This window comes from Epinephelus lanceolatus, chromosome 17, assembly GCF_041903045.1.
Source record: "Epinephelus lanceolatus isolate andai-2023 chromosome 17, ASM4190304v1, whole genome shotgun sequence".
NCBI lineage: Eukaryota > Metazoa > Chordata > Actinopteri > Perciformes > Serranidae > Epinephelus > Epinephelus lanceolatus.
The window spans coordinates 38,987,893-39,006,509 of NC_135750.1; the positions used below are offsets into that span (position 1 = coordinate 38,987,893).

Below are 18,617 nucleotides of genomic sequence, written 5' to 3' on the forward strand. Positions count from 1 at the left end.
CGCTGATTAGCTTATTGATTTAGTTTCAGCACTGCGGTAGTGGACAGCTCCTGTTAAGAGCTTCTTAGAGAGTGATCTTAAGAGCGATCCTAAGAAGGGCATTAAGAACTAATCTGGGAAACACGCTTACTTTGCGACCCTTCTTAGCTAAGACGTTCTTAACTGTGCTCTTAAGTCTTAAGATCGATCTTTACTGGGAAATGCAGCCAATGACAACACTTTCACAGTCAGCAGTTCATTTTATTTCCACTGGGGGTCCACACCTTGCAGGCTCACAAAAGGGCGTGTCTCTGACAACCAATCACATCTGTTAAAAGAATGCATTATACCTAGCAACAGGGTCAACCATACCTCCTCACTACGGTTAGAATTTCTGTCCCTTCCTTGCTCAGAGTTGCTCTGAGAGCTTTCCTAAATCACCCCTAAGCTAGGACTCCTTACTAAAAGTTTTTAGGCTAAGTTAGTAGCTCTCTGACAGTATTCTCAGAATGTTTGTGAATACGGCCCCTGGTGTGTGGAATGTGGAGGCTAACAGTTTTGACCGTGTTGTGGAAGCATGTTGAAAAGCTTGATGGTTGTAGCGTGTTAAAACTGAATTGCTGAATGGAATAATGGTATGGACAATGCTGGTGAGCATATACAGTACAGGCCAAAAGTTTGGACACACCTTCTCATTCAATGCGTTTTCTTTATTTTCATGACTATTTACATTGTAGATTCTCACTGAAGGCATCAAAACTATGAATGAACACATGTGGAGTTATGTACTTAACAAAAAAAGGTGAAATAACTGAAAACATGTTTTATATTCTAGTTTCTTCAAAATAGCCACCCTTTGCTCTGATTACTGCTTTGCACACTCTTGGCATTCTCTCCATGAGCTTCAAGAGGTAGTCACCTGAAATGGTTTCCACTTCACAGGTGTGCCTTATCAGGGTTAATTAGTGGAATTTCTTGCTTTATCAATGGGGTTGGGACCATCAGTTGTGTTGTGCAGAAGTCAGGTTAATACACAGCCGACAGCCCTATTGGACAACTGTTAAAATTCATATTATGGCAAGAACCAATCAGCTAACTAAAGAAAAACGAGTGGCCATCATTACTTTAAGAAATGAAGGTCAGTCAGTCCAGAAAATTGCAAAAACTTTAAATGTGTCCCCAAGTGGAGTCGCAAAAACCATCAAGCGCTACAACGAAACTGGCACACATGAGGACCGACCCAGGAAAGGAAGACCAAGAGTCACCTCTGCTTCTGAGGATAAGTTCATCCGAGTCACCAGCCTCAGAAATGGCAAGTTAACAGCAGCTCAGATCAGAGACCAGATGAATGCCACACAGAGTTCTAGCAGCAGACCCATCTCTAGAACAACCGTTAAAAGGAGACTGCGCGAATCAGGCCTTCATGGTCAAATAGCTGCTAGGAAACCACTGCTAAGGAGAGGCAACAAGCAGAAGAGATTTGTTTGGGCCAAGAAACACAAGGAATGGACATTAGACCAGTGGAAATCTGTGCTTTGGTCTGATGAGTCCAAATTTGAGATCTTTGGTTCCAACCGCCGTGTCTTTGTGAGACGCAGAAAAGGTGAACGGATGGATTCCACATGCCTGGTTCCCACTGTGAAGCATGGAGGAGGAGGTGTGATGGTGTGGGGGTGTTTTGCTGGTGACACTGTTGGGGATTTATTCAAAATTGAAGGCACACTGAACCAGCATGGCTACCACAGCATCCTGCAGCGACATGCCATCCCATCCGGTTTGCGTTTAGTTGGACCATCATTTATTTTTCAACAGGACAATGACCCCAAACACACCTCCAGGCTGTGTAAGGGCTATTTGACCAAGAAGGAGAGTGATGGAGTGCTGCGACAGATGACCTGGCCTCCACAGTCACCGGACCTGAACCCAATCGAGATGGTTTGGGGTGAGCTGGACCGCAGAGTGAAGGCAAAGGGGCCAACAAGTGCTAAACACTTCTGGGAACTCCTTCAAGACTGTTGGAAAACCATTTCAGGTGACTACCTCTTGAAGCTCATCGAGAGAATGCCAAGAGTGTGCAAAGCAGTAATCAGAGCAAGGGGTGGCTATTTTGAAGAAACTAGAACATAAAACGTGTTTTCAGTTATTTCACTTTTTTTTGTTAAGTACATAACTCCACATGTGTTCATTCATAATTTTGATGCCTTCAGTGAGAATCTACAATGTAAATAGTCATGAAAATAAAGAAAACGCATTGAATGAGAAGGTGCGTCCAAACTTTTGGCCTGTACTGTATGTGTATTGTTTTGAGAATAAATGGATCACCAAATCCAAAGAGATAAAACGCACTGGACATTGGTTTATTGTTAGCCCAGAACATGCGGCCGGAACAAGTTCACCCATTCGCACCTCAGTGGCTTGTTTAGACATTTTGTTTTGTTAAAAAGTCACTACAACATCAGACTTGGCTCTAACTTGTTGAGGCATGGACACAGGACCTCTGGGGGTATCCTGTGCTAGTAGTGGATCCTTTGAGTCCTGTGGCTTATGAGGTGCAGCACATCCCACAGATGCTCAATCAGACTGTGATCTGGGGAATTTGGATGCCTTGACCTGTAAGTTGCGTGCCTCAAGCAATTCTTGAGCAGTTTTTGCAGTGTGACATGGTGCATTACCCTGCTGGGAGGGTCACTGTCATCAGTGAGTTGTGATGCCATGAGGGGGTGTACTTGGTCTGTGGTGTTTTGGTGAGTGGAGTGTGTTTACTGTGTTCAGGTCAAATTTCACCAGTTTCAAGTTAAAATATGTCATAAATATTATCTAGTTTTTATTGGAACAGGGATTTAAAATAGCTATGTACACACAACAAAACCAGTAGTTAGCATTTTATTAGTTTGGAGGTCTTCAAAGAAGTTGCTACATCTGTGGTGTTTCAATCATATCTGACTCAGCAGAGAATAGTAAAGAGTCTACGAGCTTCTATGGGTAAAGTTTTACTCTAACTTTAGTTTGGATTTAATCCACAAAACTGCCAACATTGTTTTACTGCTGCATGCCATATTATTAAAAACCAATATTCACTGTGGGTCAGATTGTTTTTTTAAAGATATTTTTTAGGGCATTTTGCCTTTAATGGACAGGACAGGTAAGTTTTGAAAGGGGGAGAGAGAGGGGGGATGACATGCAGCAAAGGGCCACAGGCTGGACTCAAACCCAGGCCGCTTGCGGCAACAGCCTTGTACATGGGGCGGCTCCTCTACCGACGCCCCGACTGTGGGTCAGATTTGACCTTATTTTTGGCTTATTTTAACAGCTAGCAAAATGTGGCCTTTGGACCACAAAAAAATAAATGTAGATTTTGTAGTTATTAATAGATAACAAGTTCCTTATGAGGTAAAACTCCATATTAGGTTTTTGAGTGTAAAAATGGTCAAATTCGACCTGCTAACACAAGAGGAAAGAGACTTTCTAGCACAATACGGGGGTAAAGTGGCATCCATATGAATGCCAGTACCAAAGTTTCCCAGCGAAATATTACATTATAACGAGATGATCAATATTATTCACTTCACCTGTCAGTGGTTTTAATGTTTTGGCCGATCGGTTTATAACCACTTGATTTTTCTCAGTCAGACTGGTGAAGCCTGGAGAGTTATTTATCCACTGAATATACACAAGTATTTTTCCTAACACCATCACTCTACGAGACATATCTACCTGTGTGCTTCCTGTAAGTGTTGTCTTTTATTCCATGTGACCTGTTATTAATCTTCTGTAACAAAGACTACTTTCACTTTTTAATCCTGTATGTATATACTGTATAACATTGTATATTTGTTTCTTCAGGCTATCTGGCTTGCGTCAGCAGTGGAAGGTGGTGTACAGCTGAGTCACACTAGTCCAGATGGAGACCAGGGTTATCCTGGGGAGGTTCAGGTCTCTGTCTCCTACACCCTACAGGTAAGCACACCTATTCATAACTTCACACCTTTGAAGCTGCTCACACTTGAAGCATCGAAAAAAAAAAATTCTGTTCATCAACTGAGATTTGCCTTTGGCTGGTATGATCTGACTGACGTGAGTGCTGTACCACCTGTTGGTCAGCACAGAGCTCTGGAAACCAAACAGCTTTAGGTAAAACTAAACAACCTTGGATGTAAAAGGTCACAAATTTGATAGATGTTGAGTCATTACAGTATTTGTCATAAAATTAGGAAGAGGACTTTTTGACTTGGTTGTTAGTTGTTCCACTGAATTTCAAAAATGCTCTGTATTTTCATATGCCCGGCACCATGGAAACTCCATCAATCTTCTATCACTGTGTTGCCTGTGTCTCTCCGAAAATGTCTTAGAATCATATTTTAGTGCACTGTTTGGCTTTAATACAAGCATTTGTGAACAAGAAGGGGGCACCAAACTGTTTCTTGTATTGTGATCACCGAGGCTGAAAATACTGACATCAAACGGTAAAACTAAGCAGCGCTGATCAAATATGAACCAAGATTCTGTTACTGCATTTCCTTTTTCTCATCTTAAATGTTTTCAGAAACATATGCTAGATCAACATATGCTAATCAAGATTGATACCAGCTGACCGCCGTATTGTTTTCTGTGTGAAAAAGGCAAAGCTGCTTTATTTCACCCACTAGTGGGAGCTATTCTTGGTCAGATGCAGTGCAGTACATTGTGGTAGTTGCATAGGTTTTCTACCTCTTGAGCAAAAGCAAATACCACAGCCCTTTTCTCTGTTTTCTCTGGTAATGTAGCAACAATTTCAAAAGCATGTGTGTCTTTCTACTGCATAGTCAGCCTCATTTTATGAGAAGAGCATCTTTCCAGCAGTGAAGTACTTCTTTAATACTTAAAAATCCAGTTTTGCAGCTCAGACATTGAAATGATTTTGCATGTAGACAAATGTTTTTTCAGAGGCCAGTTCAGTAACATTGGAGTTGTGTTTGCAGGGGGAAACACTAACTGTTGAATACCAAGCGTGGTCTACAAAAACCACCCCTATCAACCTCACCAATCACTCCTACTTCAACCTGAATGGACAGGTAAGGCCACATGATCAGCTGTATGATCATCCACTATGTCAGTGACAGAGAAATGTGAAGAAGGACCACAGTCAATTCTAAAAAAATTTATTGTAGAATGAAGGAGACTGAAGCTTAAAGAAGGGAATACTAAAGGAGGACAAGCTGAGAAAGACAGATTAGGTTAGTAGTTAGTTCATATTTATTCATTCAGGAAATCTCATTGAGATCAGGTTCTCTTTTGAAAGAGAGACCAGAGAACAAGTGACAGACACTCACACAAAACCACACATACAGCCACACTAATTAAAACAACCACAAATATTATTAGAAATATAGGATAGTCCCTCAGAGGACTGAATGTCTCTAACTTCCTGCTGTGTTGCCTGTTTAACCTGTAGTGAGGTGCTCAGTACCAGAAAGCAGTATAAGTATTATAGTAGAGTATGAGGACCTTTTAAAACCATCCTCACCTGTTATCTGGTGTCATGGTTATCAGCTCTGAACTCAAGGATGTTCAACATCTCAGCAACTTAGGTCATCTTATAAATGAAGACAGAGTTATGCTGTTGCCTTCTAGATAAGGGGTGTCAAAATACAGCCTGCAGGCAAGAACTGGCCTGCCAAAGGGTCCAGTTTGGCCCACTGGATGACTTTGCACACTGATGCACTTGTGAAGGCGAAGAGGTGCCAGGTTTCAGGAGCAAAAAGCTGAAAAAACCCTATGAATACTTCAATCAATCAATCAATTTTATTTGTAAAGCCCGATATCACAAATCACAATTTGCCTCACAGGGCTTTACAGCATACAACATCCCTCTGTCCTTTGGACCCTCACAGCGGATAAAGAAAAACTCCCCAAAAAAAACCCTTTAACGGGGAAAAAAAATGGTAGAAACCTCAGGAAGAGCAACTGAGGAGGGATCCCTCTTCCAGGACGGACAGACGTGCAATAGATGTCGTATAGAACAGATCAGCATAATAAATTAACAGTAATCCGTATGACACAATGAGACAGAAAGAGAGACAGAGAGAGAGAGAGAGAGAGAGATGCAGGACAGACGGTAATGACAGTAGCTTACAACAACATTAATGAAAGTAATAAAATTATCGTTATAGTTCTGGCTACTGTGGTACAATATGTTGAAAGTATATATTAGTATCTGGCAGTATACATGTGTGATAATAATCATATGTGTATAATAACAGTAGAAGTATGACTAATGACTAATGATGGCAGCAGCAGCAGCAGGAGGCATCTGGCAGGACCACGGCAGCAGCACAACCACACACGTCATGCTATCCAGGCACCGCTGCAATACGAGTTAACCTGAGAGACAGTGGAGCACAAAGGCTCTGGAGAAGAAACTGAGTTAGTGACATCCAGAATGGCTGAGTTAGCAAGATGCAGTAATAGGATGCGAGAGAGAGAGAGAGAGAGAGAGAGAGAGAGAGAGAAGGAGAGAAGGTGCCCGGTGTATTATAGGGGGGTCCTCCGGCAGACTAGGCCTAAGTCAGGGACTGGTACAGGGCAAGCCTGAGCCGGCCCTATCTATAAGCTTTATCAAAGAGGAAAGTCTTAAGTCTAGTCTTAAATGTGGAGACGGTGTCTGCCTCCCGGACCGCAACAGGAAGATGATTCCACAGGAGAGGAGCCTGATAGCTGAAGGCTCTGGCTCCTGATCTACTTTCGGAGACTTTAGGGACCATGAGAAACCCTGCATTCTCAGAGCGCAGTGTTCTGGTGGGATAATAAGGCACTATGAGCTCTCTAAGATATGACAGAGCTTGACCATTTAGAGCTTTATAAATTAACAGTAGGATTTTAAATTCAATTCTGGATTTTACAGGGAGCCAGTGCAGAGAAGCTAAAACAGGAGAAATATGATCTCGTTTCTTAGTTTCTGTTAGTACATGTGCTGCTGCATTCTGAATTAGCTGGAGAGTTTTTAAGGACTTACTAGAGCTACCTGATAATAGAGAGTTACAGTAATCCAGCCTAGAGGTAACAAAAGCGTGGACCAATTTTTCTGTATCTTTTCGGGTCAGGATAGGCCTAATTTTCGCAGTATTAGGCAGATGAAAAAATGCAGTCCGTGAGGTTTGTTTTAAATGAGAATTAAAAGACAAATCTTGATCAAATGTTACTTCGAGGTTTCTTACGGTAGTGGTAGAGGCCAGAGCAATGCCATCTAGAGAAACTATGTCATCAGATAAAGAGTCTCTGACTTGTTTGGGGCCAAGAACAATAACTTCAGTTTTGTCTGAATTTAACATCAGGAAATTGGTGCTCATCCAGGTTTTTATGTCTTTAAGGCAGTTATGGACTTTAGTTAATTGATTACTTTCTTCTGGCTTCATCGATAAATACAACTGTGTATCATCCGCACAACAATGGAAATTTATAGAGTGATTTCTAATGATGTTACCTAAAGGAAGCATATATAGAATAAATAGGATTGGTCCGAGCACAGAACCTTGCGGAACTCCAAAACAAACTACGTAAGGATGATTCATTATGAACGTCAACAAACTGAAAATGATCAGATAAATTAGATTTAAACCAGCTCAGTGCAGAACCTTTTAGGCCAATTAAGTGTTCCAGTCTCTGTAGCAGAATTTGATGGTCAATAGTGTCAAACGCCACACTAAGATCTAATAAAACAAGTACAGAGACGAGTCCTTTGTCTGAAGCAATCAGAAGGTCATTTGTAATTTTAACTAGTGCTGTCTCAGTGCTATGATGCACTCTAAATCCTGACTGAAATTCCTCAAATAAATGATTATCATGGAGAAAATCACACAGCTGGTCTGCGACTACTTACAAGGATCTTTGACATAAAGGGAAGATTAGATATTGGTCTATAGTTGGCTAACACCTCTGGATCCAGGGTGGGCTTTTTTAGTAGAGGTTTAATTACAGCTACCTTAAAAGACTGTGGTACATAGCCTGTTAATAAGGATATATTGATCATATCTAATATATGAGTGTCAACTAAAGGTAAGACCTCCTTAAGTAGCCTAGTTGGGATGGGGTCTAAGAGACACGTTGATGATTTAGATAAAGAAATCACTGCGGTCAATTCTTGAAGAGAAATTGGGGAGAAGCAATCTAAATATATATTAGGTCTTACAGCTGTGTTTGAGGTTAGATAGGTAGGCCTACTATCTGAGGACAGGAGGTCATGAATTTTGCCTCTAATAGTTAGAATTTTGTTATTAAAAAAGCTCATAAAATCATTACTGCTAAGGGCTAAAGGAATACAAGGCTCAATAGAGCTTTGACTCTCAGTCAGCCTGGCTACAGTGCTGAAAAGAAACCTGGGGTTATTCTTGTTTTCTTGTATTAAAGCTGAGTAATAGTTTGCTCTGGCATTGCGGAGGCCCCTCTAAGATTAAACGAGATTCTTCCAGTTTGGTTAATCGCCAATTCCTTTCAAACTTTTGCGATATTTGTTTTAACTTATGGGTTTGAGAGTTATACCAAGGAGCGAACTTTCTTTGCTTTGTTAACTTCTTTTTAAGAGGAGCTACAGAGTCGAGTGTTGTTCGCAGCGAGCCTACGGCGCTATCAACAAAATGATCAATTCGGGAGAGGTTAAAGTCGGTACGGGAAACCTCTGTTACTGAAGGACTTGGTATTGAATTTAACGATGGAGTAATCATTTCCTTAAATTTTGTGACAGCACTATCCGATAAACATCTAGTATAGTAACTGTTGCTGAGTGGCGTGTAATCGAGTAAAAAGAAATCAGAAGTAATCAAATAATGATCCGATAGCGAGGGATTCTGTGGAAAGACTGTTAGGTTATCAATTTCAATTCCATTTGTCAGAACTAGATCGAGGGTATGGTTAAAACAGTGAGTGGGTTCATGTACACCCTGACTGAAGCCAATGGAGTCTAATAATGAGATAAACACGGTAGCCAGGGAGTCATTATCAACGTCGACATGAATGTTAAAATCGCCTACAATAATAACTTTATCTGATTTAAGAACTAGACTGGATAAAAACTCTGAGAATTCAGATACAAATTCAGAATATGGGCCAGGAGCATGGTACACTATAACAAATAAAAGTGGCTGCGAGGATATTCATCTTGACACAGCCAGGTTTCAGTGAGACTGAGTAAATCAATATGATTATCTGATATTAATTCGTTTACTAACTCTGCTTTAGACGATAGAGACCTGATATTTAACAGTCCGCATTTAATTCTCCTGTTTTGTCTTTCTGTCACAGAAGAGGTTTTAATTTTTATGAGGTTGTTATGCACAACTCCTCTTTGTTTAATTTTAGATTTAAATAATTTAGGTGGTCGGGGGACAGACACCCTTTGTATAAAACTATGAAAACTATGGCTGGGTAACTGAACTGGAAGCTCAGAGAGGCGTATAGGACTGCGACTCTGAGTCCTGGTCTCAACTCTGGGTTGTCAGGGATTTAAATTACTACTTTTGTGGTCATATTTAAAGATATAAAACAATGTAAAGAATATTGTCAATTGGTACATCATAAAACAGTATCCTTGGAACCCTTATGCAAAGACTCTGCCAAAACTTAAGATTTGCAAATGGTTTGGAAGGCAGGGAATAACTTCACCTGCTTGCTCAATAGCTTTGTCTTTAGTAGGGCTAGGTATTGCCACTGATTTCCTGAATTGATTCGATTTCGATTCACAAGGTCCCAATCAAATTTCCGATTTGATTCGATATCCATTCAATTGGGGATATTTCAATTACAATACCAATGTTTGCTATAGTGTTAAAGAGATTCTCAGAGCACAAATACTGTAAACTTTACATGGGATTATTTTTTTTTAAAAAAAGAAGAAACTCAGAACAGGATTAAAGGGAAATTTCTGTTTATTTCAACCCATCTCCTATCGTCCTAAATTTGTTTCAAGTGACTAGTGACATAGAAATAATAGTTAGCATGTTAGCCGTTAGCCTAGATACAGCCGTAGCGTCAGACCTCTTAAAATGTAATTGAACAGGCATCCTTTCAAGTGCAAAGTTAGTCCACTAAACAAGCTTTTTCTCTACAAAGACCGCCTCATATCGTTAGGATAAATGTCAGAGAACATATAGAAAACGACATGTAAACGTGTTGTCTTACCTTACCGGTGTGGTCCCATGTTTGTTGTTTACCATTTAGCTAAGGCTGCAACCGGTCCCATTCCTTGCAACAGAGGTATTCCTCTTCTGTGGGCATTGGGGAACAGCATTCACAGGTAACGTTACATCACCAATCTCCAGAGCTAAAGCCTTCCAGCAGCCATTCCTCCTCTGTCGTCCTCTACCTGTTGTGCCTCTCTCTCTCTCCTCCTCTGTTCTTCAATTTTACGAAGCTCTTCATCAGTGTATTCTGGCTCAAATAAATAAGGGTGGCCATAAAACTCTGCAAAATCAAATTCCTCCTCCACAAAGTCTGGCAAAAAGTCAGCCATTATTCTATAAATCTTTCATAAAATAAATGAATGAACCTTTCAGGCTATTGTCCGGTTCTGCCTTGCAGCTGCTGCGGCTTGTTCTCGGGAGATTTCAGGCACGGTATGAGATCGCTGCTTGTTCTCGCGATATTTCGGCCACACTTTGGGAAGGAGAGGTAAATGGTAAACACACGTAAGGTAAGACAACAACTCTGAAAACCACCTAAATGTGGAATGTTAGTATATAGGCTTTCCACATCGAGAGGCGATGGCCGCCCTTATTTATTTGAGCCAGAATATACTGACGAAGAGCTTCGTGAAATTGAAGAACGGATGAGGAGAGAGAGAGAGGCACAACAGGTAGAGGACAAGAGGGGAGGAATGGCTGCTGGAAGGCTTTAGCTCTGGAGATTGGTGGTGTAACGTTAACGTTACCTGTGAATGCTGTACCCCAATGCCCACAGAAGAGGAATACCTCTGTTGCAAGGAATGGGACCGGTTGCAGCCTTAGCTAAATGGTAAACAACAAACATGGCATCACACCGGTAAGGTAAGACAACACGTTTACACGTCGTTTTCTATATGTTCTCTGACATTTATCCTAACGATATGAGGCGGTCTTTGTAGAGAAAAGTTTGTTTAGTGGACTAACTTTGCACTTGAAAGGATGCCCGTTCAATTACATTTCAACAGGTCTGACGCTACGGCTGTATCTAGGCTAACGGCTAACATGCTAACTATTATTTCTATGTCACTAGTCACTTGAAACAAATTTAGGACGATAGGAGACAGGTTGAAATAAACCAAAATTTACCTTTAAAACTAAATATTTTATAACTAAATGTTATTTATAGAGTCACTATATAAACTCAATTTCTCAATGGAAACCAATGGAATCCAAAATGTCAATAAAATAAATTATATTTCTGACATCAGAATACTGATTGAAGTTTAGAAAGAATAAAAAACACATCTGTCAGTATCAGTCCTCCTGTCCTCTCTGCTCCTCCCTCTGGTGCTGAGGAAAGTCACTGCCTGCAGGTCACATTACTGTTGGTAAGTCTTGGCATACGTTGCAAACTAAGCTAAACCATTTATGGACGGGAACAGTTGATGTTTCAGCTTGTTAGTAACAATTTTCTATTAGCTGAAAAGCGCGCTGTGCTTGTTTAAAACATAATTAGAATACTGGATGTATAGATGGATGGATGGATATTGGATGAACTGAAAGGTATCTGATCCCTACACTTGTCACTCTTCTGTGGTTGTGTGTGTGTGTGTGTGTGTGTGTGTGTGTGAAGGGTGCAGTAGACATCTATGACCATCAAGTGTCCATCAGTGCACAGTCCTACCTGCCTGTGGATGACACAGCAATTCCTACAGGTAAAGATTCACATGTTGTCTCACAACAGAATGAACACAGCAAAGACAAAGTGATACATTTAAATGAAGTATGTGAAAGTATGAGCATTTACATGTGAACTTAAAGGTCCAGTGTTGAGGATTTAGGGGGATATATTGGCAGATATGAAATTTAATATAATAATAATGTTTTCTTAAGTATAAAACCACCTAAAAATAAGAATCGTGGTGTTATCAGGATGCTGAGTAGCTCACTTGGTTAGGCAAGCGCCCCATGTAGGACTATGTCTTTGCCACAGTGGCCACAGTTTTGATTCCGACCTGTGGCCCTTTGCTGCATGTCATCCTCCCTCTCTCCTCCTTTCACACTACCACTGTCCTATCCTGTCCTATAAAAAAGCCCATCTGAGACAAACAGGAAAAACACTGATTTTTAACGTGAAACTGCTTTATTCAGTGTATTTACCAGTTTATATCACTTGGAGTCTCAAATATAAACATTGCTTATGCACAAAACAAGGCCTGAAAAAGGCGTTCACCACTTCCCACGCAAATGTTTTGATGTATAAAAACATACTTGACGGGAAATTGTGAACACCTGTTGGGAAACTCTGACCTTCATACGAACATTTTGAAGGCAGGGGATACTGGCAATGGTGAGGTGGTGAATTGAAGCCACATTGTAGAAATTGTGCGAGATATCATTATATGTATATGTTTCGCACATTTAATTTTCACTCATATCACTTGTTTCTTATAGAGCGACTTCATCATAAACATTCAATCCTGCTGTGTTATTAATGCATACGCTAGTGAGCCATAACTTTTCCATAAACACCTGTCAGTTGTAAAAATGATTAGCTTACTCAAATCTCACATTGAATTTTGCTCATTATTTCATCATCGTTGTCTCACCATCACATTCCATTCCATTCATTCGTGGTCAACAGTGGAGTGCACATCAAATAGCATTAGATAATTGCAAAATAGAGCAACATTTTACAATAATATCCTCTAGTACTGTAAATATATATCAGCAAGTACAATCTGAGTTTTCAGTTTTTGTGTATAAAATCACTACATTGAACATGAGTACAGTACAGGCCAAAAGTTTGGACACACCTTCTCATTCAATGCGTTTTCTTTATTTTCATGACTATTTACATTGTAGATTCTCACTGAAGGCATCAAAACTATGAATGAACACATGTGGAGTTATGTACTTAACAAAAAAAGGTCAAATAACTGAAAACATGTTTTATATTCTAGTTTCTTCAAAATAGCCACCCTTTGCTCTGATTACTGCTTTGCACACTCTTGGCATTCTCTCCATGAGCTTCAAGAGGTAGTCACCTGAAATGGTTTCCACTTCACAGGTGTGCCTTATCAGGGTTAATTAGTGGAATTTCTTGCTTTATCAATGGGGTTGGGACCATCAGTTGTGTTGTGCAGAAGTCAGGTTAATACACAGCCGACAGCCCTATTGGACAACTGTTAAAATTCATATTATGGCAAGAACCAATCAGCTAACTAAAGAAAAACGAGTGGCCATCATTACTTTAAGAAATGAAGGTCAGTCAGTCCGGAAAATTGCAAAAACTTTAAATGTGTCCCCAAGTGGAGTCGCAAAAACCATCAAGCGCTACAACGAAACTGGCACACATGAGAACCGACCCAGGAAAGGAAGACCAAGAGTCACCTCTGCTTCTGAGGATAAGTTCATCCGAGTCACCAGCCTCAGAAATGGCAAGTTAACAGCAGCTCAGATCAGAGACCAGATGAATGCCACACAGAGTTCTAGCAGCAGACCCATCTCTAGAACAACTGTTAAGAGGAGACTGCGCCAATCAGGCCTTCATGGTCAAATAGCTGCTAGGAAACCACTGCTAAGGAGAGGCAACAAGCAGAAGAGATTTGTTTGGGCCAAGAAACACAAGGAATGGACATTAGACCAGTGGAAATCTGTGCTTTGGTCTGATGAGTCCAAATTTGAGATCTTTGGTTCCAACCGCCGTGTCTTTGTGAGACGCAGAAAAGGTGAACGGATGGATTCCACATGCTTGGTTCCCACTGTGAAGCATGGAGGAGGAGGTGTGATGGTGTGGGGGTGTTTTGCTGGTGACACTGTTGGGGATTTATTCAAAATTGAAGGCACACTGAACCAGCATGGCTACCACAGCATCCTGCAGCGACATGCCATCCCATCCGGTTTGCGTTTAGTTGGACCATCATTTATTTTTCAACAGGACAATGACCCCAAACACACCTCCAGGCTGTGTAAGGGCTATTTGACCAAGAAGGAGAGTGATGGAGTGCTGCGGCAGATGACCTGGCCTCCACAGTCACCGGACCTGAACCCAGTCGAGATGGTTTGGGGTGAGCTGGACCGCAGAGTGAAGGCAAAGGGGCCAACAAGTGCTAAACACCTCTGGGAACTCCTTCAAGACTGTTGGAAAACCATTTCAGGTGACTACCTCTTGAAGCTCATGGAGAGAATGCCAAGAGTGTGCAAAGCAGTAATCAGAGCAAAGGGTGGCTATTTTGAAGAAACTAGAATATAAAACATGTTTTCAGTTATTTCACCTTTTTTTGTTAAGTACATAACTCCACATGTGTTCATTCATAGTTTTGATGCCTTCAGTGAGAATCTACAATGTAAATAGTCATGAAAATAAAGAAAACGCATTGAATGAGAAGGTGTGTCCAAACTTTTGGCCTGTACTGTATGTGCACACAGAGCGCATTGGAGACATTGCAGTCGCTGCCACACACTTTTCCTTCTCCAGTCATCTACCTACATTTTCACCGCCTGCATATATGGATTGTGTAAATCAGTAAAGTCTGGAAATAAAGCCATCGCCAGCTCTCGCACAATTATTAAACTCCATATCCTCATTTTGAGTCCCAGATTCCCAGAAAGATTGCCATAAGAAACTTACATAAATAAATAAATAGTGCTCACCCATCAAACTTTCATCTTCAAATGATATCCTAGCGTCGGAGATAGGGCTGGGCGATTATGGCAAAAATAATAATCATGATTATTTTGACTGGCATTGAAATCACGATTATTAAACACGATTATTCACTGATCAAAGCCGCCCCAGTTTGTCCTTATACACTGCGTGCTGGCATTGTAGAATTAAAAATGGCGTGACACAACACAACACAACAGCACACCTGTCACCAGGTGATTCTGCTTGTTTATAATCACACACAGAGCCGATAACCTCATGGATTTATAGCACAAAGCTTTTCATGTGTTCCTGGTTAAATGGGCCGTTGCTTCTTCTGCTTCACATAAATTAAAAAGATCGACTCGTGCGATGATCTGTGGGATGATTTTACTCCTCCTGCCTGTGTGTGTGCGTGTCTGCTTTGTGCATGCAGCTCTGCATCACCGCTGTAAAAAGCTCTCCCAGCTCAAAACCGCTGACAGATTTGTGGAACATGTTACTTAACAGCATGTCGCCTTAGTTTTACCTTACTTCTCTGTCATCTTCTTCAAGTAGTTTCAAATTCAAAACACTGGAGAAATGTGCCGCGTGACTCCCTATTCCCTCTCAACACGAGCTGAAACAGAAACTGTTTAGACACACAGCTGCCGGGGAAGGAAGGATACGCTGCTTTTACAGCACAAGACAAAGCGCAACACGCCACCACGGCATGCAGCACAATAATCATTTCATTTTGATTATCCTGTTTTCATAATTGTGGGAAGCCAAAATCGTAATTGAGATTAAAATTTGATTAATCGCCCAGCCCTAGTCGGAGATATACTAATTGTCATGATAATTTTGACGAGGTGTGAAGCAATCAGTGTAAATGCTGTAAACTTTAAACACTGCAGTGATACTTGGCTGTTGCAATGATTCACCTGTGAAGTCCCATTGATCAGCAGGCTCATTTCTGTGTATCAGCGTTCATGAGGTGCTTTTTGCCCTGACCTTTAATGGTTGAATGTGGGCGTGTAGAGGGCAGGATATAAGGCCGATCCACATGCGGACAATTCCAAGTTGATTTGGGAAGGAAATTGCGAACTGTCTGGTGTATGCAATGTTTTATAAATCACATTATTTTTTGGCACACACATTTTCTGCTTTTGTCTACATGTACACTTTTAGTGTGGCTCCTATGCAGTGTTCTATAAATGAAGAAGAAGACTTTATTATTAATCGCTGAGGGGAAATTCAGTTTTTTTTTCATCTGTTGTCACATTCACACAGGCCCGAAATACACACATGTGCACAAATAGGACTATACATGCATTTAATGGAGAGATGTCAGAGTGAGAGGGCTGCCTATGGACAGGCGCCCCAAGCAGTTAGGGGTTCGGTGCCTTGCTCAAAGGCACTTCAGCAGTGCCCAGCTACCAGTCCATACTCCATATTTGGTCTGGATGGGGACTTGAACCAGTGAACCTCCAGTTCCAACCCAAGTTCCTGTGGACTGAGCTACTGCCTCCTCAATGAGACCCTGAGAATGAAAAATTAGACTCCTGGTCCATTTGTTTTGGAGAGGAGACCTCTGTGGATAATTCGGCTCCTGGTAAAAACCTCCTGAACATCTGGATCTTAAGTTGTCAGAGAAAAAACGGTGAGCACACATTAGCAGATGGTGAGCAAGCCACCCATCGCTGACATGCCAAACAGCAACAAAGAAACACTGATTTGTAACGTGAAACTGCTAATACAACACATTCAGTACAATACAACACAGAACAGAATGCTCTTTGTATTTTCTGAGCTGCAGTCTTTGTGCCTCTGGTTCTGTTTCCAGAGGTCAGGTCCTGTTGTTTGAGATAACTGATCCATCGTTCCTATGTGGTTTGTACAGTATGAACTGTAATTATGGTGTTTTTGTCACTGTTCATACAGAAGCACTTGTACTTTAGTGTGGGAGTGTGTTCCTTCATGCTCTGCCAGACAAACATTCTCATTATCCTGCAATTAGCTCTGGTTTCCCCTGGAGACAGAGCAGCTAATGACTATTTATTTATATCACACAATCTGTGTTACAGTGGAAATCCACCTCAAGGACTGAAGAAGAACATGACTTAAAAATGAGCAATCAATTCTGTTCCATTCCCAGTTAAGCATAGAGGGCTGTATTTATGTCTTGACAAACTGGGCCTGCCGAATGTCTCTGCCTCTGTGCGCTCTGACCATTAAGGCCTGAACACACCAAACTGACATCGGAGAACTAGCAGCGACGACAGCCCCCTGCTGCCTCGCCTCTTGTTGCGATGTCTCAGTCAGAAAGTTGCGCATGACAGCTAGGGCTGTCAACGAATATTCTAAATTCAAATTTAAATTCGAATTTGAAAAAAAAAATGGACCTTCGAATGTGAAAATTGATATTCGATTGTGGAGAGAGAAAAAAAACACCACCACAGCTGTCCTCTTTGCAAGTGGGCGTTGGCATCAGATGCGCATTTCTCCACGCTGGTCGAGAAGCGGTTCTGCTCCCAGCTGTTGTCTCCGTCACCAGGCTTGACACATTCGCTCGCGGCTCGCGCAGAAAATAGACCAGACGCCGAAACGATTGCTGCAGGGTGTGAGCCGGTCACGGTCCGGTGCTTCGAGGCTATTCGCAGCGCTTCCGCGGACGGTGTGGTCACAGGTCAGAGAGGGGGGGTGAGCGAGAGGTCCGCGGTCGTTTATAACGTAATGTTATAGATAATTGTTTTACATGTTTTAATGTGTAGGTATGTAAATGTTTTCAAAGACGTTTATGTTGAAATAAAAATACCTAGTTATGTTTCATATAGCCTACAAGTATGTTTCCTTGTATTAATACATATACAGGTATGTTTCCTTGTATTAGTTTGCCCTCTTGTGGACATAATGCGGAAAAAAAAATATTCGAATGGTTCGAACCTATGAGTTATTTTTAGAAGGAATATTCGAACGTCATTTTTGAGCAATTTTGACAGCCCTAATGACAACAAACCGACAACCAACAAGCGCATGTGTCTTCTGTGCCTGTGTGAGAGGACATACCCCTCCATACCAGCAGACGGCAGTCGTCTGTAATCGTTAATCAAATAGGGTAACCGGAAGATTGTTTTGACATTAGCACTGTTAGCACATTAAAAACACAATCCAGTGTTGAAAGAACAGAGCATATTTGCCATGTGCCAGTGAGCAATAACACAAACCATCAGGAAATGTTTCTGCTACAGAGCTCAATTGCTAAAGAAAAACAATCTGACCTCATAACCAGTTTGTTTCAACATCACTCCCTGTTGATTTTAGCTCTTGATTTATATTTCTCACCTCCATTTCTCTTTTTTTGAGCTGAGCTGAACTGCCAATCAGAGTGATTTCATTCATCAAAGGGCTCCACTGTGCCAATGCCGATTCAACATGCTGAATCGGCGGAACAAAAGGCCAATGAGGGCCAATGGTTCCGGACACTCCACACCAACGAGTATGTCAACTTTGACCAGCTGCCAACTGTCTACTTGGTGTGTCAGGGCCCTTAAATCTCCAACCAGAGGATAGTTTGGCGTGGGACAGCTCAAAGTCTGTGTGTTCACACCTGGCATTAGAAGAGGTCTCCACATGCATCTCGAGTGACAACTTGTGATGAGATCTCACTTCCCTGCTCTTCATGCAAACAGACATGAAGGCTAGATCATCTCTGTTTGTGAAGGCCCAATGCTTTGTCGCTCTGGGCAGCAGTAACTCAGTCCATAGGGACTTGGGTTGGGAACCGGACGGTCGCCTGTTCAAGTCCCTGTCCGGACCAAATATGGAGTGTGGACTGGTAGCTGGAGAGGTGCTAGTTCACCTCCTGGGCACTGCCGAGG

At 41.5% G+C, this 18,617-nt stretch overlaps 1 protein-coding gene across 4 annotated transcripts in view; it reads left to right on the forward strand.

Annotated features, from left to right (window-relative positions):
- The window catches only part of galm (galactose mutarotase), a 55,471-nt gene that overhangs the window by 9,738 nt on the left and 27,116 nt on the right, over positions 1–18,617 (forward strand). For all 4 annotated transcript variants that reach the window (XM_078160655.1, XM_078160654.1, XM_033613557.2 and 1 more), the window contains 3 exons: positions 3,823–3,936; positions 4,938–5,030; positions 11,743–11,824. In XM_078160655.1, the coding sequence (XP_078016781.1) occupies positions 3,823–3,936; positions 4,938–5,030; positions 11,743–11,824 (289 nt within the window). The remainder of the gene's footprint in view (positions 1–3,822; positions 3,937–4,937; positions 5,031–11,742; positions 11,825–18,617) is intronic.